The sequence below is a fragment of the Cottoperca gobio genome, chromosome 3, assembly GCF_900634415.1.
Source record: "Cottoperca gobio chromosome 3, fCotGob3.1, whole genome shotgun sequence".
In the NCBI taxonomy this organism is placed as follows: domain Eukaryota; kingdom Metazoa; phylum Chordata; class Actinopteri; order Perciformes; family Bovichtidae; genus Cottoperca; species Cottoperca gobio.
In genome coordinates this window covers 16,777,341-16,801,960 of record NC_041357.1, presented here as the reverse complement: position 1 = coordinate 16,801,960, position 24,620 = coordinate 16,777,341, and the positions used below count along the sequence as shown (strand labels likewise).

General features: G+C 39.8%; 2 protein-coding genes across 3 annotated transcripts; one reads left to right on the top strand and one right to left on the bottom strand.

Moving 5' to 3' along the window:
- Positions 1–138: 138 nt before the first annotated feature.
- On the bottom strand, positions 139–15,528 carry dync1li2 (dynein, cytoplasmic 1, light intermediate chain 2). Of its 2 annotated transcripts, none has more exons than XM_029459430.1 (13): positions 15,338–15,528; positions 14,478–14,551; positions 13,884–14,000; positions 13,527–13,757; positions 9,123–9,286; positions 7,117–7,210; positions 6,803–6,938; positions 6,437–6,548; positions 6,276–6,335; positions 5,469–5,513; positions 5,222–5,339; positions 4,465–4,602; positions 139–3,533 (listed from the first exon to the last, which is right to left on the bottom strand). In XM_029459430.1, the coding sequence occupies exons 1-13, from the start codon at positions 15,421–15,423 to the stop codon at positions 3,517–3,519; spliced, it is 1,392 nt and encodes a 463-aa protein (XP_029315290.1). In that variant the 5' UTR covers positions 15,424–15,528; the 3' UTR covers positions 139–3,516. The 2 variants fall into 2 exon arrangements, with proteins under 2 accessions (XP_029315290.1, XP_029315281.1); XM_029459421.1 differs by having other exon boundaries at positions 139–3,538; positions 15,338–15,527.
- Positions 15,529–19,182: 3,654 nt separating this feature from the next.
- LOC115006384 (proteoglycan 4) lies at positions 19,183–24,018 on the top strand. The gene is made up of 2 exons (XM_029428596.1): positions 19,183–19,387; positions 21,525–24,018. The coding sequence occupies exon 2, from the start codon at positions 21,533–21,535 to the stop codon at positions 23,405–23,407; it is 1,875 nt and encodes a 624-aa protein (XP_029284456.1). The 5' UTR covers positions 19,183–19,387; positions 21,525–21,532; the 3' UTR covers positions 23,408–24,018.
- Positions 24,019–24,620: the final 602 nt, after the last annotated feature.

Here is a 24,620-nt window from a genome sequence, read left to right as displayed (position 1 = left end):
TTCAGTGGAATACATTTTAGATTTGAGAAATTATCTGTTCAGGACTCTAATCAGAAAGAGTAAGACATTTAACATAGATAATGTATAAAAATCAATCAAATCAACAGACAATTAGATGCAAAAATGTGAAAGTCAACCAATGTTTGGATTCTTGGTTTTATTGAAGCCAGGGGTCTGATAAACATTTTCCTTATCTTTGTCGGCGTAAGAAGCGAGAATCCACATGGCAGCTTAAAAGGCTACAGAATTGTGTTAAAAGTCATACAATCAAACTTCTGAATTAATTCAGGACACAACAATGCAGCCAGCCATGTGCTTACAATGTCTTGATATCCTGGATACAAAAAGGCCTGGAAGCAGAAGCTCAGAGTGTTGTATAGATGTAGACTGTCAATAGTGGTCGAAGGCAATTCAGTTAGGATGTGAGGAGGCAGTTGCTTTCAACTGACGTTTGAGTACAAAAGTTACAACAACTGTTCATTATTCAATCTTGGGAGCAACATACAACCTGTACAAAGAGCGAGTGCAACTTTGAAACCAAGCAGCATGAGAGCACTTGTTCCACAAGTGTGGCCATGTTTTAAGAAGAAATGTCAGTGTGGTCAGTCAGGTTAGGGTGGCCTTTCAAAATTATTTTTAAAACAGAAAAGTGTCAATGGGCAAAGCCATATTTGACAACACAAACAAGTTTTAATTAGGATGTAAACATAAACAAGGTGTTTCATGGGAAAAAGGTAAAACCTGAAAAATGTATGGACATATATTTCGGTTTATCTACTTCAAGATGTCCCAAAAAAATGTCCCTAGCAAAGGTGTAATGAGAATGATTTCTGAAGGATTGATTACATTTACATCAGCAGAAAGCAGGCATTCCATAGTTAACCACCAGGGGCACCGTCCATAATTTAAGCAGCAAATGCAGATAAATATGCAGTTTTACCGTGTAGATTAACTTCTAGGTTCATTACTAAATTTTCTAAAAAAGGCAAGGCAAAAAGAAAAGAATATGCATTCAGTATCTTAACTGTAGCAACAGGGAATTGATACAAGTGTCCAAGGAAAAGTGCTTATTTCAACATGTGAAAGTACTGCTCCTGGCTGTTCTTACATTGTGCTTCATCCACCTCGGCAACAGACCCTCAGGTGCACATTCCACCAAGTCACAAAAAAAAAGGAAAAATATAAACAAGAGCTTCATTTTGATCAAAAGTAAATCCAGAACAGTTGTGTTGCATCTTTCTGATAAATCAAATAATGCATAAAGTAGACTGTACACCAATATGGTCTTGTGGTTATTCCCTTACTGCATTGCATTTGTAGACCAGTTTAGAGAATTTACCATAATCTACTGTACACAATTATGGCATTGCTTTTCCTTTGACTCATGAAACCCCAGATATGGTTGGGTGGAGTAAGGCATTTCTACCATTAGGGTGTTATTCAAAACAAGAGTTCATAAGCAGGTCTGAAGTTTGGAATACAAGGGCTTCAAGCAAGAGTGGGACGAAACAGTGGCCACTGGTTAATCTTATGGATGATTACCAACTATAAAAAAAGCAGAAAATAGTGACTAATATGAATCTTTGGTTCCATGTCCTAATTCACTCCAGTTTTCCTTTATTGCCATTATTTGAATAGCAAATAGCTGCTCTCCTCACACTTCCCATTAATTATGTGACAGCTACGGATGTACACTATCCATAAGATTAAGTAGGGCCTTGCATACAGACTTATTGATAATGTACACTTAATTTTGATTCGATTATGGTGACATGAAACCATAAATATTATTACAGATTTGATATGGTACAGTATAATGGTTTAAGAAAAAAAGAAATGACAGAACACAATTGAGCAACCCCTTAAGGACACACACATTAATTAGGAGCATTCCTGTGAAGGCAGGGTGGCCAGTGCGACAAACTGTTAGCTGTACATTGAAGGCAAAGGTCGTTATTTTAAATGCGCACTGAAGGGGACTGAATGAAAAGACTGGACTGGACTAACAGGTTTCACTACAGGGATGCGTTTCTACAGCTACTTTACGTAGAAACTGGGAATGTGTTAACCGACATACAAAGTACAGTGTGAATAAAACATGTGAAACCAAAAAGGAGGACAGTGCTGTCAGACACTGAACGATACAATATCTCCTTTTGATCAAACCACAGCAAATCAGTGTGTCTTTTGGCTGCAAAGCGAGTGGTTTCAACCACAGTAAGTGTTCCTCTGGGGGACCCAAAAGTTCCATCGTGTGGTTTCTTCTTAATATCAGCAGCCTTTACAGTTTGTATGAAGGCATTCAATCTATTGCTCTATTGAATACCAACAACTAGGCCGCAGAAATCTTATTTCACACACACACTACAGGCTTGTTGTACATTAACAATAATGTAAAACGAAATAAATTATTTGGATGTCAAGAAATGGACAAAAAAGACCGATGGTGCTACAGTGCACTTCCTCTTACGTAGACAAGCACCTCTACTATGACACAAACAGCTAACTGTGCGAGGCACTTAGGAGTTATAGTAGGAAAGATGCTGCCCAACCCCATCCCTAAATGTACACACCTGTAGTTTAAGAAGCAGTTCCATCGCAACCTCTAAGTCTAAACCAACTTGTCTCATTTAGCAAAGAAGCTATTTTCAGAATTTGGACAAAATTGCATTTTATACAAAATCAAAGTTAACCTGAATAGATTTTTTTTGTATTTATATTTACAGAATCCTTCGAGATGAATAGGGCAAATGGTATGATATGCTATCAGCTATCTGGACTCGTCATATTAGTGTCATGACGTCAGTGGCATTTTAACATGTTGTGCGATACAGATGTTTAACCGATAAATGGTGCACAAAATAAAATAAAAAGGAGTTTTGTATAAATAAATCAGTATTATTTTTATTTTACATACTACATATGTTTGCAAGTATTTTAATTACTTTTTTCAATTAATATATTTAAAGTTTAAATACCTTTCCAATTGCGACCAAATTCCTTCCATGAGATAAGCTGACCCAGAGGCCACATGACGGGTATATTTCCACTCTTTAAACTTGTTTTACCCCAGAAGCTGGGGGGCCTGCAGTCCAGCGCATCAGGCTGGCTGTCTGGGAGTGTGCACACATTTCAATAAACTGACATCCCTCACAAAATAACATTTACAGTGGAAGAGAGGACAGAAATAAAGCCAAGCTTTCAGCATTTAACATCTCATCATCATCATCTTCGTTATGTCTCTCTTCCTATCTCACCAGAACACAAAAATATCTGATAGCATCTGAAACTCATTTTGGTGAAACCACTGTGTGTGTGCTGACTAATATAGACATTGGGAATTTGGTCAATATTTTTATGCTCACATGTACATGTATATTTCCAGAGTATTAACGCAGTGGACGATGCAGCTGTTTTTGTTGCCTTCACGCTTCGTTCTCGGTCGGCGGTGGTATGTTGTTAGCTGAAACCATGGAGTCTTGTTTCCGAGTCATCCGGTCCAACTCCGCCTGGACGTCAGTCAAACCCGGCTTCTGCCCTTGGAAAAAACAGGAGACAAAGTCCAAAAGTAATCTCCTGTAGCTTCTGTGTGAATTCAAAATGAGCGGTTTTCTACAGCCAGCAAGCGGATGGATGAGGGTTGGATGGTGATACGGCCCCATGCTGGAGTTCAGCGGCTTGCTAACACACACATGCAAAACTAATTATTAGACAACGGGAACATGTACTCATGCATTATCCTTTCAGCTGGATCAGTGTTAACACGGCACAGCGCTGGAACAAAAAGTACATGTTAACGGTCCCAGACGGGGAGATGAGTTATGCAATGTTTCCCTCAATGTTTCCCTGCGTACATTCAGCCACTTCACAAACACTATTTGACTTTGTTATATTTACCTAATATAACAAAGTAAACAAATAAAAACATAGGCTGGTTGACATGCAAAACAGCCGAGTTTACTCAAGCAAAATAACGGGTAAATAACTGAGTTGAGCAAGAGATATGTCGTTGAGGGAGTGAAGTTAGTTACATCTCAAAACGTATGATTGGAAGGTGTGGTGCATACAGGCCTGTCACAAGTTTCCTCAGATGTCAGAAGTTCAGTCAAAGAAGACAACCTTTTTTTTCTTCTTCTCCTGTTTTAACGCTCTCTCTCTTTCTCTCTCTCCCCCCCCCCTCTCTATCTCTGGCTGTAGATATAAAACTCCAGATGGCAAAATGGTCCACAGCTCTATTAACAAAAGCCCCTATTTCTTACTCCTCTTGTCTTGACTTAAGTGTGCATGCAGCCCATGCTCTGAGATGGATCTAAGATCACAGGATGCTGTAGTCAACAATAATGCTTCATAACTGTTTTTGATAAAAGGACAACTGCTAACCTGTGAGGAAGAAGGTTTAAAAACAGTGAGGCTGATGTTTTCACTGAGATCAAAAGGTGAGTTCACTGGAATGAGAGATTGTACCTGTTTTCTTGGCAGACCCTTGCACTCCAGCTCCAACGGCTCCACTTCCTGGGCTCCCCGGGCTCCCCGGGGCTCCAGTCTTTTTACTCAACAGACTGTTGAAGAAGTTAGCCAGCACTCCCTCATTGGCAGCCCCCGCTGCAGGAGAAACATGACGCTTAAAATCCCTTCTGTAATAAGGAAACTTCCTTTTCCGGTGACCATTGTCAAAGATTACAATTTTACAAGAGAAGTTTTTAATACGTTAATAATAAAGTTTCTACCAACACAGTGAACTTTCCTTTTTAAGATCTATTTGTATAAAGTCTAAAAATAAATCCTTCCAAGTAACATCTCAATTCAAAACCACAACAGGCGAGGGTTAACAATATTAAATCCAGTAAGACCCACTCTGGTTGGAATGCACCAGCCCCCTACTGCACTTAATGTAGGAGAGAAAGTAAATATTTCTGCTTAAGGGTGGCGGGCTCAGGAGGTGGGCAGGAATCTGTTGTCACGGTCATTATTTTAGTAGTTACCTCTTGGGGGCAATATTGCAACTCTTCAGAAGTAGAAAGTAAAAGAAGTAAAAGTACAGTAAAGGACTTTTGCGGCGGTCTAAAACATTGGTTTCAATAGATGTAGATGATTAAAGAGAATCCTGAATTAATAAGTGAGGACAGTGCAAGCCCCTGGGACAAAGTAGGGAGCACTGGAGTGAAATGTATGATTCTCAATAATCAGGTATGAAAATAAAGAGCACTCATAAAGCTCCTACCTTTCATGTTAGGGTCAGGCTTTTTCACAGCAGCCATTGGTGAGCCGCTGGTCACGTTGGTTTGGCCGGCACGACCAGCAGGCCTGGGAGACCCTGAAGTTGTCCGTCCCGGAGACTCCTGCAAAACAGAAACCAGGGCAAGACTCAGGTCACAAACAAATAGCTTGTCTATCTAGGGGGAAAAGGATCAAGTGCAAAGGAAAAAGGAAAAAGAAAATCCACATTTAAAGGATGGTAAGACACTTACTGTTGCTCCTCTTGTTGGTGTGGCTGGCTGCTTTGCTAACAAAGACTGTGGAGAAACAATTAAAAAAGTTAACCGCTTAATTCAGACGTTGTTTACAATTCCAACAAAAGGTTTCTATGCATTGATTGGAAGCACTGGGCAAAAACGGTTGACTAATTGCAAACATACAGTACATATTTAAACCATTTCTCTTGTTTTGTAAACCTGCCTGGTGAATTCAAGATTAAAAAAATAAAAAAAGACTTCCACCTCTGTACAAACTTAACAACAACCTAAACAATTCTCTAACTAGCAAAGCGTAAACCTCAGTTTTATTTTTAGATTTGCCTTCCTGGTTTATTTGTCTACAAAATAGGAAGTGAAGGCTATGTTACTTGTCATGTGGAAGTTTCACATGTTTACCAGCACGTGAGTACAGTAAGAGAAATTTTACAGTTCACAATCGACACTTAAATCTTACAAAGAACTGGTTCTTGGTTCTACATGTTCACTGAATACATTTAAAAAATAGGGGGTATATATATATATATATATATATATATATATATATATATATATATATATATATATATATATATATATATATATATATATATATATATATATATATATGCGCATTTGTAATCCAGAAGCAAAATATCCTCCTTACAACGTTATGTTCTAATGCTACCAATAACATTTACACCATTTGAAAAACATCCATATCATGTTATCCAGTTTGATCATGGGAGGGAATTTTAGACATGCCGTCAATCTCAGCGAATGGTGACAGAAGTCATGAAATATGCAGGAAAGACTGACACATACCTGCTGCTTCATCAGGAATACCTGCTCGTCCTCTGCATTTATCTCTTTGTCATGGACCAGCTGTGGAGCGGAGCAAAGGAGAAAGCATGTGCTTATTCATTTGGCACTATGGGTTGTGACGTCATACTCTAAGGTTTTTCTCAGTGTTTGCGTTGCCTTACCTTTCGTACTGGAGGCTTTGTGATAAAATCTTCAAATGGGTCCTCGGGTCTGACTGTTGTTAAGTTTTCATGCAAAATCCCAATTTTCTTTTCATTATCCCATCCACATGGACTGAAAGGAAAGAAGAGACAGTTTAATTTCCGTGGGTGCAATGATGTAAACTCTGTTGTGGATAATCGTTACATTGGAATAAAAATGAGAATTTGGTTTTTGGCATTACACTGCTAACAAAAAACAAAACCAAGATGGCAGTTAGCAACAAATTACAAACAATTACTAAATGTTCCAACTATGAGCAGTACTAATTGAGACAGTGATGAAACACCAAAGAAACATGATAAACTAAATAAACTAGCTGCACTTACATGAACACTGCATCCTTCTCCACCACTAAGGCCGGTGAGGTGAACTTGAAGTCATACATCTTATGCACTATATATTTGTAAAGCAGATCCAGGTTCTTCTCTTCTTTGACTGAAGTATAGATCAGGCCAGCTCCATCTGTTTAATTCAGTCAAGGCAGCAATTGTTGGGGTAATGACAGATGGTGGATTGATTGATAAATTGATGATAAATTAATAAATTATCACAGGCAAAATAAAAACAACATTTCTGTTTGAACAGTCAATGTTATAAATGACTGTGATAGAATTACACAAAATGATGTATTATAGGATACACTGTAAGCTAAATCGCCTGATGTAGGACTGGATGAAATCGAAGTGCTCATCTCTGAAGTCGTGCTCCTTCTCTAGGACGCTGACTGCATCACACTGAAGGATAAAATATTGAGAGAGGGAAAGCGATATATTATGATATTATTATATTTTAATGACACAGACAGACAATAAAAGACAATAAAAAGTCAGCATTCACACATGTGATGAAGATCACACTACTCTCTGCATCTTCAGCCCATTCTACAGTGCCTTCTTTTGTGATTCTAGATTTTATTCCTAAAAACCCATCAATCCACACTGACGCGGAGAGACGCAGGTGTGATGCACAAATCAATATGCTCCCCTCCAGAGCCTGTATGTTCCAAGTGCTGTTGTTTTTGAGCGTTCACATTTAACAGACCAATTTTTGTTGTTGTTGTTTTTGATACTAGTCAGCCTGGTGATGGCCATTTGACCAGCTGCTGAAAGTATAGGTGATGATGAGGACAGTGACAGCAGATGACTGAGGTAGGAGTTGGTGTGGAAACTATGCGTCGTGACGACATGGGTGCAAACTTGCCCCTGGGAGGCTTAGGGCAGAGATTTCCGTGTGTGGCATTTTGCTGCTTCAGTACTTCCTGTCCCTGGGTCTCTAGTAAAGCTTCCATGACTGGTCATGACACAAGTTGTGATGAACAAAAGAAGACAGACAGCCCAGTTTAACTAGTTATAACCAGCAAATGATGGTCTTGAACTCTATAACTACTTTTTCTGCCAAGCTGATTATTTCTTCTCTGATAAGAGCGAGACAGAGTCCCCAGTGATAAAGAGCATTCACCACTTTGTAGTCACGACGAGCATGTGAAGCTCCGCTGATGGCTACGTTTTTCAGCACTAGCCTTAGCCTAGAGGGTTAACAAGCAAGTATAATGGAAGCTTTTTAATAGAGGTTACTGCCTTTACAAAACAACATAAAAAAGGATACATAAAAGTCCTTAAGGTCTGAGCCCAAATGTGCTCATCATGGAGGCAATTAAAGAACCCTTCAGAAGTGAGCACGGCTGTCAAGGTGCTTTGTGTTCCGGTTTATCTCAGACAACTCAGGGCTAAGTGGAGAGATGTTCCTACAAGCTAGAAGGGTTGTGGCTGCACAACAAGTAAAAACAATTAAAATAAAAAACAAGTCCCAGAGAGTATGGGGAGTTTACAGAAGTTATGGACCATGGCCGCAGGTGGCCCGAATGAGCTTCTGAAAAACCTTTGGCAGGTCGGTTGTAGCATTGCTCTAGCGCCCGGTCAAAGGGTCAGAAGCAGCACTTCCGATGAAAAAGAGGCGTGGTCATTCAAAAAAGGGTGTGGTCATTTTCGGGCTGTTCGCCCTGTATAGTGAATTTGGCACACATCCCAAGTTGTTCCATGGGGTCATATTAGTCTATAACAGTGGAGTTATCCTCTCCTAAATTATGTGCATACATGTCTAAGCCAGGTCCTAGACTATTAGGGGAAATAGATAGTATAGGTATAAATTCTAAAAAACAAAATTGTGAAGGCAGTATGTGTGATTTGCGGGAAGTTGCACTTTATAAGTAATTAGAACGGGTTCACCAATCTAATGCTTTTTGACAACCGCCATAAAAATTAGGATGTGACACTACATTCAGATGGACACCAAAGCATACATACATTCCTAAATTTCCCTCGGGATCAATAAAGTATCTATCTATCCATCTACAAACAACAGTGTTTGTATTAGCGCAGGTTGTTCTTTTTTGTAAACGGAACAATATTGCTGTACCGCATAAGCCATGATTAAGTATTCCATAAGATTTAATTTAGTATCATTATTTTGACTGTTTGGTCACAAGAGTGTAGTTTTAGTCAGAGACCTATCAAATGTCCTAACTCAGAATGGCGTAGCATAGAAATTATTTGATGGATTGGTAAATCCTCTTATAGCAACACCAAAACATTAGTTGTCTGTAGATGCTTCAAACATAAGACTTTTTGGGCTGTTGGAATTACATACCTTTGTGCAAACTATTAGCACTGGAATGCCCAAGTTGTGTGTGAGTGTGTTGTCCCCAAGTGGTAGCACAACAGCCTCGTCTTCCCCTGCTGTTGGGGCCCGTCTCTGTGGGGAGGATGTGGAAGCATCCTCTGGTTCTGTGTACTCCTGGAATGCTTTCACCACTAGTGGAAAGACACAGGGAGCAAAAGATAGGAATTCAGTCCATTAGTCAACATGTTCAGTTTTCAAAGTCTTTATCTGCCTAACTCTTTCATTAATGAACAAAGGCTTTTTTACATTGTTTTCCAGTTGACTCCCATTCAACAATAAATCACAAAAAGAAAATGTGTATCTTTATAAAAAGGAACTCTTGCAAAATGTCTATTTTGAAAGGAGCTCTCATGCACCAGTCCAGTAGTGATAAATAAAAATGTAACCAACAGCCTTTAATGGCAATATAATTTTTTTATATATATATATATATATATATATATATATATATATATATATATATATATATATATATATATATATATATATATATATATATATAAAAAATGTATTTATTTATTGGCAAATAACACAGAATAACACTCTCTCAGGATACAATGGACAACTTGTGTAAAATAACAAACTATGTGCAAAAAGTTGTTAAACTGCATATCAAAAAAGATCTAAATTACAAATTATCCAGGCATTAGAAACACATTAAGCAAGATTACTGAGGCCTGTAATAACAAACCAATACAAAAACAAGAAGATTAAGATGAACATTTTTGAAAGTCGAAAAGGTTCTTGTGTTCCCCACTTAGTATCTCTGTAGCCCCAACATGTCAAATGCACATCACCTTCTGTAAAGTTACGGAGCCTCTGCATCAGGGTATAAACCTGGTTCATAGCACAGTGTTTATTGTTGTGCTCAGCCTCAAACTATGGGCTTCATGCAGCAACATTCTCTTAAATGTTGCTTACAATTATGTTAAGAGAAAGAATAAGACTCTACTACTACTAAACATGGAATAATCTAAATTTGATTATATGATATTCATGAGTTTTTGTTAATGTTTATAACTTTTGTTTCTGTGCGTTGGACAACATTTGTGGACTGTGAAAACTGTTTTGCCACAGCTGTCCAGACATTTAGAAAGCTGCGGCATGAGGTGGAGGTTGTGGCGGGGAGGGGATGGGGTTATATGCAGGAAGCTTTGGCCCACTTCCTCAGGAGCTTCGGAAATGCAGTTAGGGACAGCCCACAAAGTCAGATAGACTTGTCGTTTTGAGCCAACTCCTTTACTCAGACATGGGATTTAGTATATGGGGCGGGGACTGGTGTTAGAAGCAATCTAAATGGGCAACCATCCTTTGACACAGGACTACACAAATCCAGTGCATATGCACAAATAGTTTGGAATATGTACACAAGGAATTTAAGATGATGATTGTACACCATACACAAGGATGATTCATGACAATCTCAATCAGAAGTGTATATACAGAGGATATGTGAACCTAATTTAACTAAATTTGTTGAATGAATGACATAGAAAATAAGTCAGACTTTCATCTAACCCTTTCCAGTGCAGAGACTTAAACTACACAGGGGGTCTGCTGGGCCAAAACCTGGCACACAACGAGGAGATTTATTGAATGACAAGAGGCCAGGAAGAAATAACATTTAAAAAAGGAGCAGCGACTAGCAAAAACAACACCACTCAAACATTCACTGCCATCCATTCATCGTGATCCTCCCTCTTCACCACAACGGTGTAGGAAGTGTAGCAATAAAATATGCTAAGAAGAAGTGACGCGAGTCGCTTGTATGGATGTTTTGATTTTGTATTTCTGCCATGAAAACTTATTTAATTTAATTAATACCTGTGATTTCAAGCCTACAAGAGGCAAGTATTTGATGCTAAAAAAGGAGTTATTTTGGTATCACTTTTTAAAATACAAAGTAAAAGAGATAAAGACAAATAGGTCTAAGTAGGACAAAGTCTATCTGTTCCACAAATAAAGGTTGGGTCAAATTACGTTGGCACACATAACCAAGGATTGCTCAGCCTTCAATAAATTATACTGTACTTTAAATAGTGAAATTGTACTTCAAAAAAGGTTTTTGTTTTAAATCACAAAAGAATAGATCTGTATTAATCATCGAGATCCCAAATAGGTATATTAGTTTTTTGAAAAATGTCAGTGAAAGCCAAAGCTCAAGTTTAGCTACAAGTAAAAAGGTATCTTTCCTGGCCAACTAAACATCAAATAAGCTAATTTGATTTTGCTGGCTATTGTAAAACAAGCCCAATTTTTACACCAGTCTTAATCTGTTTACTAATTAATGCTGGTGGCTCAGGACTTAAACATTTGTATAGCTGTCAGGTTACTTCTTTCCTTTAATGTAAGAGAAACAGAGTGAAAACAAAATACCCAAATTGTTTGCCTAACGCCTTCACACCATCCCAAGATACTGTAGCTAAAAGACCCGGTCTCGTCACTGCCAGAGAAGTCAGAGTGAAATATTTCTCATTTCAATGTGTAGTCCAGTCAGCAATAGTTTGATCCTCTAATTGAACTTGAGACCACTCCAGCAGCCACCATACTTTAGTTACAGCACAGCAAGAGTCAGAATGTCCGGCCCACTGACTGAATTCAGACCCAATCGGGTCCCTCCCTTTCCCTGTTGCTGCTTTTAGAGGGGAGGGAACTATGATGCAAGATGCCTGTAAGACTCCCTGGACAAAAGCCAGTCACACTCACTTCCAGTCTGTCTGTCAGCCTGTCTCTCTCACTTGTATCTACAAATATGTTATCTGACTAAGTCGCACCAATCTGCCACTGACATCACAACAGACATGCTGTAAGATACTTTATGTGGATGACATGCCTCCGCTAAAACTGGAAAGCTGACCATGTCAGTGGGTGGGGTCAAAACATGTAGCCAAAGAGAGAAAGTAGGAGGAACCCAAGATAAATCTGCCAAACAGACCTAAAGTTAAGCCTCAGAAATTTAACAAATTGTGAAGACTTCAAGAAAAACTACTTCTTCAGTACAAACACTACAATTGCAATGCTCAAGCCAACATCTACTGAATACAAAATATAGTGTATACATTCAAAGCAGTATTTCCTTTTTACTGCATTGTATGATCAATTTCAACTATGCTTAACTAATACAGACACTTTAAGTTAAATATGACAGAAAACCAAGTTAGAAATGTGGACCTGTGGCCCAGTAGCTCACCCGGTAGCACAGGCGACCCATATATAAAGGCTGAGTCCTTGCCACAGCGGCCACCGGTTTGAGTCCGACCTGTGGTCATTTGCTGTATGTCATTCCCCTTCTCTCTCTCCCCCTTTCACAATCTGCACTTCCCACTATCATAAAGGCACGAAAAGCCCAAAAATATAAGTTAAAAAAAAAATGTTTTAAAGAAATGTGGACCCGTTAAGTCATTATACCCAATTAAAGTGTGCTTTAGTCATCACTTGGCTACCAGCTCTCTATTTTTACGCTTGCCAGTAGACTTGTAACCACTTGTCACTGTATTAGCATGTTATATGTTGAGAAAATTTTAAACCTGTTCTGTCAAATTCATCAGAAATCATTAACAACTTGACTTCTTTGTGATAAGTCATTATAGATATGTAGGAGGAGCAGCAGCATGCATTTTTTTTTTACTTTGTGCAAAACCCTGCTGACTGGACTAACTTGCAACACTCAAGAAGCATTTTTCCAAACACAAAAGAACTGTTTATAAGCGAGAGATGATCAGTTCTAAAATTAACAACATCTGAGTGTATCACACCCATTGATCTGCAGAGCTTGCCTCCAGCCGTAACACACAGCTGAGGATCACGGGCTTCTCTGATGATGACCTAGAAACATCCATGACAATGTGTAATGGTACACAGTGCTTGCCTTGCATGCTACTCAGATACCACTCTCCTTTTTGCTTGTAGCCAGTCAGTAAGGAGACTGGCTCTTATTATGTAAGAGCCAGGGATGCTTCAGGCAACTTTTCTGAAAGCTTCAGAGTTTCAAGTTAACCCTCTCCTGAGATACACAATTCAACAAAATGTATGCGTGTCATATTTCATTTATATCTCAGATTTTTGTATGTAGTGACATAAAACTGCTGCCTTCCATAACATGTTACCTAACAGTGACCACTTCATCATATTCAATTCAATCTTCAGTCTTAATATCTCCATGTTCATTTTACGTTGGCCAAATGCTCCACCAGGACTATTTCAGAAATTTAAAAAAGGTGACGCATAGTTTTGAATGTCCAGCTAGCGCCAGCAAAAAAGAACAACAAACTAAGAGCTACATTTTCAAATAAAAGCAGTTGATGGTGTTTCATTTCAATACCATCCACAACATGAGTCACTTATGGGTAGATAAAGTCAAACATTACTTACTGTTCTGCTCCATTTCTCTCATGTCCTCTGGTGGGATCTTGAGCTTGTCCACATGGTCACGTAGCACGCTGGCCCACTTCTGCAATGACTCCATAATGGTCCAGGGTCGTGACATATCCGCAACAAACACAGCTAGACAGTCAGGTAGAGACTGAGCTGAAACAGCAAACTTAAGTAGGCCTTTGTGGTATAGGTCTCCATCCAGGATCCACACATTACAGCGAGTAAGGTCTGCAAAGGAAAAACAAAAATGCTAGTTTAATACAAGCAATATTATTATTGTTTTAATCTACAGTCATTTTGCAAAGGCTACTGCTGTAAAACAACGACAAGGAACGCTACAGCAGGTAGACTCACCATCTCTGTCCTCATCATGGACATTTAGGTACAGATACTCCAGTCCCCTCCCTCTCTTGTTGTGATCAGCTCCTTGAAGTTTGGACATAAGTGCCGTTTTTCCTGATCCATCTTCACCTGTAAAATATTTTATTCATCAGCCTACATGTGACATTATTCATTATTTATTGGTAGCGGACATAATATTGTTCAATACATATCATTATGGGTATTTTGAAATAATAATGGATGTACCAAGTAATCATTACCACTTTAACTTGTTGCTTATACAAAACATCTAGACTTTACAATCCTCAAATGCAATTACAACACTTGTGTTTTTATGGCTGTCAGAGACTGTTATTTCTCACATTATTGGAAGGCCAACCCAAATAAGTACGCACCCACGCAAGAAGACCTCTCTGTATTTTGTGTTTATTATGTCTTCCTTTCAAGAGTGTGGGAAGAAAAACAGCTGAAAGTGCAGACAGGTTTTCATTTTTAAATCATTAGCTTTTTGTGAGTTCAATGTGGTTTTTTACGGGTCCTCCACTAACCACAAACACACACAGCAGAAGCATAGACTTTCACACATGTAAAATAAGTAATACGTACCAAATATCAGGATATTCTTTCCTGATGGCAACTTTGAACTCGATGTAGTTGAAACTTCACTCAGTATTGAGGTCCTACAAGACACAAACATTCACATATTGAGAAAAACAGACATATGGAGCTGGCACATTGACAGCTATGTTGCTACCCAAACAGTAATTGGTCAGCTTATGTTACATAACTTAACTATTACTTGTACCGTTCAAGAAGATTATTCCACTCTTTCAGCTAGCGTTAAGTTAGCGCAGTGATGTGTCCACGACAACACAAAAATAGCAGGAAATGATAAGTCATTTCCACTGACCGGTAACGTTAGATATAAGTAGCTGTGGCGCTGAAGCCATGAAACCTGACAAGTTGTTATTAACAAGTACGAGCCCTTTTGATAAAGCGTAGACTAAAGACATGAGCATTGTTCTGCATAATTTTACTTCAGTTAGTTGGTTATGGTATTAGCTTGTTAACGTTCCTGTTAGCTTGTTGTATCCTGCATAAAGGTTGCTAGTAGTTAGGTGTTGTCTTGACATGAACTATCAAAGCCTCTGACACTACGAATTACTCTCTAAAACTTGACTTGTTAGTTCAACAACATTCCTTGTAAAAAGTAAAACTCGCCTAATGAAAAATCTTGGCTAACTTCAATGTAGCAAATCAGCTGTAGCTCACTTCGCTGACGTTAGCTGAGCTGCTAGCACAAGTAACGTTGACCGCCCAGCTTCGGTTGGTGCTAATGTTACTGCTAGCCGGGCCGGTGTTTGATTGTGAGAAACCCTCAGTGACAAAGCAGAACCATAACGGCTGTGCTTTTCGAAGAATAGCCTCGGCAGACCTGAAGTCGTTAAAACAATAACAGAACTTGCCAAATGTTTTGTCCTTCTTCCTCTTCGTTGTTATTGTCGCCTGCCCCGGCTGCGCCCGGGAGCTGTTTCTCCAGAACGGGAGCCATCTTCTCTTTCTACAACCACAAAGGCAAGGCCCTGCTGCTTTGGCACCAGTAGCACCGCCTTCATCCAAGTAGCCAAGGGTATGTTGCATTCATTGACTGCGACGCCGCGCCGGGACCATGGGTGCACCTCTGCACATCTGACGTAGCTTAGTGTCGTTATCTATCGCCTCAATAATTATTTTAAAGTGTATTTGTACAAAATGTGAAATTAATATATGGTAAATAAATAAAAAGATGATTTGACTCTTCTTTGTGGTTCAAACGGGTCTCAAACCATCAAGCACTTTTGGCCACATGCCAGTAAGTGATGTCATAGCAGGTTTTTTCTCTTTAACAGCTGATGGAGAGCCCATAGCAATTGCAGTTTCTTTAGTGCGTGACCCATTGTGGATTTAACCTTAAATTCTTGACCATAGAAACGTACTTTTACCAGCTAAATTCCTTTGGTCAAGATGGGTCCAACTCCATGTCAGTCAGTCAGTCAGTTTTAGTCAATTAAATAAGATATAATGTTCAGCTTTTTTAATGCACATTTGTACTTCTTCTATCTAGACCTACTAGTCTTTACCACTTGCAAGAAAAAACAAGACAAGGGGTGTCATGGTTGCCCAGCAGTCTAATAAACACAGACCATAAAGGCATCCATAGATGCATGTCACTGATTTAAGAACTAGAACTTATGTCAAAGGATGTTGATTTCTAAAAGGTCATTTTCATGTGGTCAATACTAAGAAGAAGAGTACCACAGGGTATTGTGCGCAGTTTTTATTAACTTTTATTCAAATGTGTTGTAAGGTCAAAAAATGAGTGCCTACTAGCTCAGATCCTCTCGCAAAAAATATTGCTCTTGTGCCACCATCAATCCAAAAGTTAAATCCTAAATCACCTCAGGCCTTTAACTCTGGAACCTGGTCACATCAATAAACATATTCATCTACAGCATCCCTTTGATTAAGATAGGTCATGTCTAATCGATATAAATTGTACCAATTCATTTGGAAACAACTAGACAAATCCAGTCTTCATCAACTTCAGCAGCCCAAAATAAGGCTTTGTGGGATATGAATTGTAATTCATATTATTTCATACTCTTGTTATGAAAGAATGTCTCCAGTAGAGGGTACTATTCCTGTTTCTATATCTGAATGTGTAAAAATCATAACCAAACCACTTAATGTGTCCTCTCTTCCCTTTCAGGTTGATATTATTTGAGCTGGCATCATATGTATGCAGCAAACCTATAACTTCACTTCAGTTAAGATTTAATGGCATTTATTTGTCTTGAATTCTCACGGATCAAATTGAATAAAAATGATATAAAAGAAGACTGAATCTTCATGAGGTCAAAATTGCTTGTGGATGTAGGTTGGTGTGCAGGTGTCATACTTTGATTTCTAATTATATTCATCTATTGTAATTGTGTGTATAACCATGCTCTTGTTAACACTGTTCACGTATGCCTTTGAACAAATAAATCCCAGACAAACTGAGTTAAAATGTCTGGACAAAATCAGGTATAAAATATATGAACCTGTCCAGCGTACAACCTTCCTCTCACTGAAAAAAGCCTCAACACAAGACCAGCAGTTTTGCACATTCCTGTACACAATGAGCGAGTAGCTTGTAGCATGTTGTAGCACCCAGCACATGTTTCTTTATTTCTTCACCTCTTCCATTTTTGGGTCAATTTAGGCCAAAGGCTTCAGGACTTGGAGACAGATGAGCTTTGGACATTTTCATGAGAACTCTGGGGGGTTTGCCAAGGCTTTCCTGTATGTCTGTGAGACCTCTGTCTATGTGGAGCAGCGTGGTTGGCTGGAGTGGTGGCTGTACTACTGGGAATGCATTCCAGAGCTTTTGCATCATGTGAAACTCAGCCTTTGCTGCCCCTTTGTCACTGTTTAGCTCTGCTGCTAGCAGGGAAAACAAACAAACTAGAACTGTGTGGGAGAAAAAGTAGATATAAATTCAAAACTTAGATCTTACAAGATCAGCTAAATAACATAGATTATTTTCTCAATATTCATGTGACATTCATTGTATTTATTTTTTTTAATTGTGTTTAAAAAAAAGAGATTTTTTTTACACGTTTTGTGTTGACATACAATGATAGAATCAGGGATATTCAAATGGTAATCGACAGAGAGTTATACACAATGTTAGCTGATGTATCCATGTAATTAGATATTTGCATAAAATTTTTAAAATGTGTAATCTTTACATTTAAAAAACGTTTATCGTGTATAATTATTATATTACTCTATAGATGCTGTGTTGTGCTATTAGCTCTTGTAACAGGAGAGGGTGCTGTCTCCTCAATAATACTGTCTGTTTGGCCTTCATTCTGTAAAGCATGAGTGATAAATGTATTTATTTAAAGATGTATTTATTGTGTTTTCCCTGGGAAAAACACTACAGGGGAGAAGAAAAGAAAAGATCTCTTGCTTTAATGCCACCTTAGTTTATACATAGGCTATACTTCACCTTTGTCAATTAGCCACTATTATTTAAATTATGGTCTAATCTCCTTAAAAATCTCCCTCAACTAGGTCCAAACCAGCTTTATGGAGCGCTTTTTTGATTAAATACCAGGTTGGTGAGTTCTGAGCGATGTAATTTGATATTCAGTCCCATTGTTATGTGATCGGTGATGTATTTCTTCCAGTTTCACTGGGAGGAACTGTTAAGAAAAACGTGATTGTTTGAACTGTGAGGTAAAGACCCAATATCACCTTTCTTTTCACAGGAAGGCTCTGCGAGTAAAAACAAATGGACTGCTGAAGAGATATGAGATACTTCATACTAGATCAACGTTCATATTGTATAAATTATCTTCGTAGTTTTGCCTCAACCTAATTTAAATAATAAAGGCTATCTGATGTTATCTGTGGTTTCAGATACTCCAACCTAGCACTGTGTCAGTGTCATACTGTTCTAGTCAAATTGTTGAAGTAGACAACATGTTCACCTGGAAGGGTTAGTTGTTGAATTTCATTAAATCTCACCCCGGACCAACCTTGTCCCATTAACACATGGAAGGCAAATAGCAAATAGGCGCAATGCATCAGAATACTTCGCAGCATTAGAGTGAACGTTTGGTCCTCTTTAAATCCCTAGCAAGAACATTATATTCATTTGAAGCCAGACATAGGATTGCACATACATTTTTCAGGAAGCTGTTCCTGTATATATTTATAATGTCACATGATTTAAATGAGTTATTCAGAAGCCCACCAAAGTACATTCAATTTAGCACTTTCAAAACCACTAAATCCCTTTGCATCATAATTTACTCAGAATGCCTTTACACGTGTTATGCTTCTTTTCATAATTACCATGTAGGATGTAAGTAGGGATGCACATAACAGTATAAAAAGATAAACTTCAAGGAATCACTGTGAATTTCTATGGAGGTTAGTGTGTGTGTGTGTGTGTGTGTGTGTGTGTGTGTGTGTGTGTGTGTGTGTGTGTGGGCTACACAAGTGGTTTTACTGCCATAATGTCTCCTATGCATTATTTATGTTATGGTAGGGTAATACTCCTGTGGGGAGGGGGCGAACATGAATTCCTATAGCATTATTATTTGTTAAAGCAAAAGCAGTTGACAAATAGACATTTTAAAACGGGAAATGATTGCCAGTCCGCTCATAATCACCCTCAGTCCGCAGATGTATTTACACAACAGAGAAATATGCACGAAAGTGGGTGTGTGCGGGAGAGGAGGGGTTAAAGATTGGGAGGGTATAGATTGCAGACGGAGCAGTAGAGGGGTTGGCTGGATTGTGATAGCGACAGATGTCTAGAGAACGGTGAGGGCGCACTCCTCAGTTACAACACAGTCCCAGGCTGCACCTCGGAGAGCAGGGGCGGAATCTGCAGCTGTCACTCGAAAGGTTTACCTCCATTATCACATCCAGCCGGAGCCTGGAAAAGAAGCCCAAGTGATCACTCTCTATAAATACAGGTCGGTCATCTGAGCATTGGTCCATTTTTGTACGTTTTATTTTTCAATTGCAACATGTGTGGGGTTGGTAAATGTTCTGTGGGTAAAAGGAAGGAAAATAAATTAGGAAGAAAGGAAGAAAGATGAATATGAGCAGCAGCTTACCCATTGTTCTCTATCTCTCTCGCGCTCTATCTCTCTTTGCCTTTCTCCTGTTATGCAAATGTTTACATTTCAAGGCCGGCAGGATTTTCTTTTTCTCCGTCCTCAGCGGTCGAATTTGATGTAGTGCGTCTCCTCAGGCAGCAGAGCTGTTTTTTTTAGTAGGCCAGGCGATCAAAAAAACCTTATGGGATAAAGAAAAGCGCAAAACAAAGTTATGAAGTTGAGATGCTTATTAGTTATTAACGCGTTATTGTGATGAATGTCGTTTTCTTTTGCATGTGTAAGTACATTTGCAAATACTCGTGAACAAAAAGGGCAGAGCAGCTGAGAGAAGCAGCGGTGGGCGGGTTGAAATGGGGGATGGAGACCCTTCTACAGCTTTTATCACTCAAGTGTTCGTGGCCAGTGCATTGTATAGTGTAATTCTTCCCCTGCGTTGCCTAGGTTTATATCCTATAGTTTAGTACAGATTAGCAGTGTTTTCTGCCAATTAAGACCAACCCATTACTTTTGTCAGTGAGTGGTATCTGCTGGTGAGGAATCTCCATCCTTTGTTACCGGCCGGCACATGCTGCCGTACATTTGCTTTGTCTTTTTTATCTTTCTATATGTGTGTGTTTACTGTACGTTTGATTTTCGTATTTACTCGGAAATTGACGTCAAATTGTTTGATTTGATGTCAAAATATGAGGTTTTCTCCTTACTGTACATTTTTGCTTTGTCTGATTTGGAGGCCGAAACGAGGATTCTTGGCGAAAAAATAAGCAAATACAAATCAACCACATTACAAAATGAAGTATGATCAGTTATATGTATATATCAAAAAGCAGAATTCGGCTGACGTTGCTGTAAAAGCACATAACACAAGTAATGTTTTTCCCACTGGCCTTTTACTGTAAATTGGTGTAAGGGCTGTGCAGCCTAGCCCATTCATGGTGTATGGCGCATCCTGTCTTGATTGCTCCATTGCAGCACTATGGACAGTTCCCAGATTGTTCGTACCCACATTCTGCCCTCTTGAGTAAACTTCTGGCATTTAGGGCATAATGGAAAAAAACAACCCATGTTTTATAATATTTCCAGCTTTTGTTGCAATATCATATGCCAAACTGAAATAGGCTAATCAAATTATCAGATTGTCACATTTACAAGGAATGTGACAGGTAATCTTCTCTATTCTGCAGAACAATGTGTTGTTTAGGGGCTATCTTATATTCAAACAGGCTGATGTGTTCAGGGTCAGCTGATACACAGTAAGATAAAGTTGAACTTCAAGTTCTCTATTCTGTCAGTGGAAGGAAGTTCCATTATGTTGTAATCACAAACTCTTCCTCTACAGCTACAACAGTGTTGTCACATTGACACAAAGGACTAATACACGTTTGCTCTATTCACAGAAAATCCACTTTTGTAATTCATGGCTTATATGTGAATGTAACTGCAGTTTTTGAATTGTATATTTGTTACATGCTACCGTTTGTAGCTTGTCATTTTGAGAGAGGAATAGTTGTACATCTACATCATAAATGGCCAACTCAGAGTTGTGGGCTCATTTGGCACTGAGCCTTACCCAACATTCCTGAACGGGTAGAGAGTCTGTGGAGTTGTCTGATCTCAGTAAGGTTCCCATGCATTTACCCAGTTTTCTAGCCAAACTGTTTGGCAGAGAGCAGTTTCCTAAGTGAACTTCTAGTTCACCTCTAGACAATAAACGTCTCTCCATTCTCCTTTCTGACAGAACACTGTATACCTTTTGAAGGAACTAAGTCGAACACTGCATTAAAAAAAATATGACAAAATAAATTACTAATGGTCAAATGTGGTGTATACATTTTACTAATAAGTACCTAAGAAAAGTGCTTTGGTGGTGTAGTAGGTTAGCACTGTTGCCTCACAACATGACAATCTGGGTTTTGAACCCAGCTAGCTAGGGACTTTTTAAACAATGTTTTATCTCTCATATTAAAATACACCTTCATCTTCTTGTTCCTAGGACACACCATGGGAGGCAAACTAAGCAAGAAGAGGAAGGGATATGATGTGAGCGATCCCAAAGAGACGAAGGGTGAGACTGCAGCGACTGCTGCCGGTGCAGAGGAGTCTGCTAAAGTAGAGGAGTCTACTAAAGTAGAGGCCGTAGCTCCACCGACAATAGCTGAGGTGACAGCTGAAGCAAGCAATGTGGTGAAGGAAGCTGTGGTTTCAGCTGTGGCAGCAGTAACTGAAGCTTTAGAAGTTCCAGAAGAGCCCAAATCTGCACCTCCAGAGGAACCAGCTCCTACAGCTCCAGAGGAACAAGCTCCTCCAGCTCCAGAGGAACCAGCTCCTCCAGCTCCAGAGGAACCAGCTCCTGCAGCTCCAGTAGCAGAAGAACCAGCTCCAGCAACAGAAAAAACAGCTCCAGTAGTAGAAGAACCAGTTGCAACAGTAGAGGAACCAGCTCCAGTAGCAGTGGAGTCAGCTCCAGTTGTAAAGGAACATGCGCCCGCACCAGTGGAGTCAGCCCCAGTCGTAGAGGAACATGCTCCAGTAGCAGTGGAGTCAGCCCCAGTCGTAGAGGAACATGCTCCTGCACCAGTGGAGTCAGCCCCAGTCGTAGAGGAACATGCTCCTGCACCAGTGGAATCAGCCCCAGTTGTAGAGGCACAAGCTTCATCACCAGTGGAGTCAGCCCCAATAGTAGAGGAACATGCTCCAGCACCAGTGGAGTCAGCCCCAGTAGTAGAGGAACATGCTCCAGTAGCAGTGGAGTCAGCCCCAATAGTAGAGGAACATGCTCCAGCACCAGTGGAGTCAGCCCCAGTTGTAGAGGCACAAGCTTCAGCACCAGTGGAGTCAGCCCCAGTAGTAGAGGAACATGCTCCAGTAGTGCTCCCAGAGGCTCTAGCAGCAGCAGAACCTATGCCAAGTGAGGTTGAGTCTGCATCTGCACCCAAAGAGCTCCCTGTAGAAGAACCTGCTGCAGCTATAGAATCTGTGCCAGAGCCAGAGGTTGTTCCTGTCAGCACAGAGGAAGCCCCAAAGGACCAAGAGCCAGAGCCCATTCCAGAGACTGTTACTGAGCCAGAAGCCACTGTTGAGGAGACAGTGGTCCCTATAGCTGTCCCTGAACCCGAGCCAGTAGCTGAGCCAGCTGTAGAGCCAGTGCTGGAGCAAGCCCCAGAACCAATGTTTGTGAAAGCACCCGAGCCAGAACCAGAGCATGCACCAGAGCCAGAGCTTGAACAAACACCAGAACCAGAACCAGAGCAAATACTAGAGCCAGAGCCTGAGCAAGTGGCCGATGCAGTGAAATCTGCAGCAGAGGGACAAGTAGAAGAAGTTGAGCCAGAACCAATTGTAGCCACATCTGACGTTGCTGAACTTAAGGCTGTGGAAGCAGAAGCCCCTATGGTATGGGAGACTGCAGCAGAAGAGGGATATATTGAAACAGATTCCTCCAGCACTGAGGTGGCAGCTGAGCCAGAAGCAGCAGAACCTGTCCCTGAGATTGTCATCTCAGAGTCCGTCTCTACCAGCGAAATTACTGCTGAGTCTGAAGATGTAGCTGAAGCGTTTGTGGAAGAGGTGCCTTGCCCGGAGCCTGAGGTGAAAAGCAAGATGGAAAATGGAGATATAGAGAGCCCTTCTGTTACAGAGGATGTGGCAGAAGTAGATGCATTTCCAGCTGTGAATGGAGATTGCACAAATTCTGCTGCGACACCGACGGAGGAATGTGTTAATGGTAACGAAAAGCCTGATGAGATGTCTATCAAGGAGCAGAGTGACTTTGAACTGAAAAAGGAGGCGAACCTGAGCGGGGATGTCAAGGAAGTTCTTGATGCAGTCTCCTGCATGGCAGAGGGTCTCTGCACTGAGGTCACCCAGGCAGTCTGAAAAAAAGCCATCTTTCAAATCAATGTGAATTCAGTTTAATCCTCCGATAGTGCGAGAAAGCCATCAAGGTATCACAAACACAGCTAGGCTTTCTGGAATGCTGTAACCACCGCAATGTCTATAGTGGTAACTCAGGCAAAAGGATGTTTTCTTTTGAGTAACCAAAAATGAATGCAACCACTTGAGGAGAGAAAGAGAGAGAGAGAGAGAGAGAGAGAGAGAGAGAGAGAGAGAGAGAGAGAGAGAGAGATAGGAAGAGAGATGGAAGTGCAGAGAGGAGATTTGAGTTTGGAATTGGAGGGTGACTGCAGACAGAGCGTGAAACTGGACAGCAGAGCAAAAAATTACTGGACAGTAAATATGATACTAATGAATGGAATGAATAAATCTGTATTTGTGTGTGAGCCCGATTAATATTACAAAGTGGTTTATTGGAACAGCATTCATTATTAGTGTATTATCTGATTTAGAATGTCATATATCGTTTCTATTACTATATGCAGAGACATGACTTAAATGTTTTGGCCTTTTATAATAATGGTACCTGTGAGGACTGTTCATTTTAGATTGATTGTTCGGAATAGAGAATAAAAAAAGATTGTTATAGCCTACACTGATCTTCTTTTCTTTTCATGCATCCTCTCCGTATCAAATGTGCTGCAATTGTCTTAGGCACTGGGTTACTAGTTAGATTTATTGTACTTTACTCTAAGCTATGGATCAGACTTTCTTAATAATTAATATATAAATCAAACCATAAAGTCAAAGTTAAATTATTGTTTACTGTGGTTGAAAGAGAAGCAGAGCAACATTATTTACAGAATATCAGAGCTCTGTTAATTATAAACCATTTGTTGATACCCACTGCCACTACAGCTCATATTAGCTATAGTGGTTCAGAGTTTGACTGATTATTCACATCTACGAAGAGCAATGTCCTTTAGGTCATTGATCACATTACACATACTGTATGGTGATTGGTGGAACATGGCTGTCATGGCTGTATGCAGGCTGCATGTCATGATTGGGCAAACAAAAGGATTTGACATAACACAGAGAAATCAGTCTATTTTCTGAGGTAATCTTCCTCACCTCTTTCTCTTTCACATCACCATGCCTACAGCCGAGGCTCCATGCCATAGCAGCACACCCTGCCAACATTTCACAGATCCATACCGGCAAGGGGGAACTAAATGGGGGATGGGCAGGAATG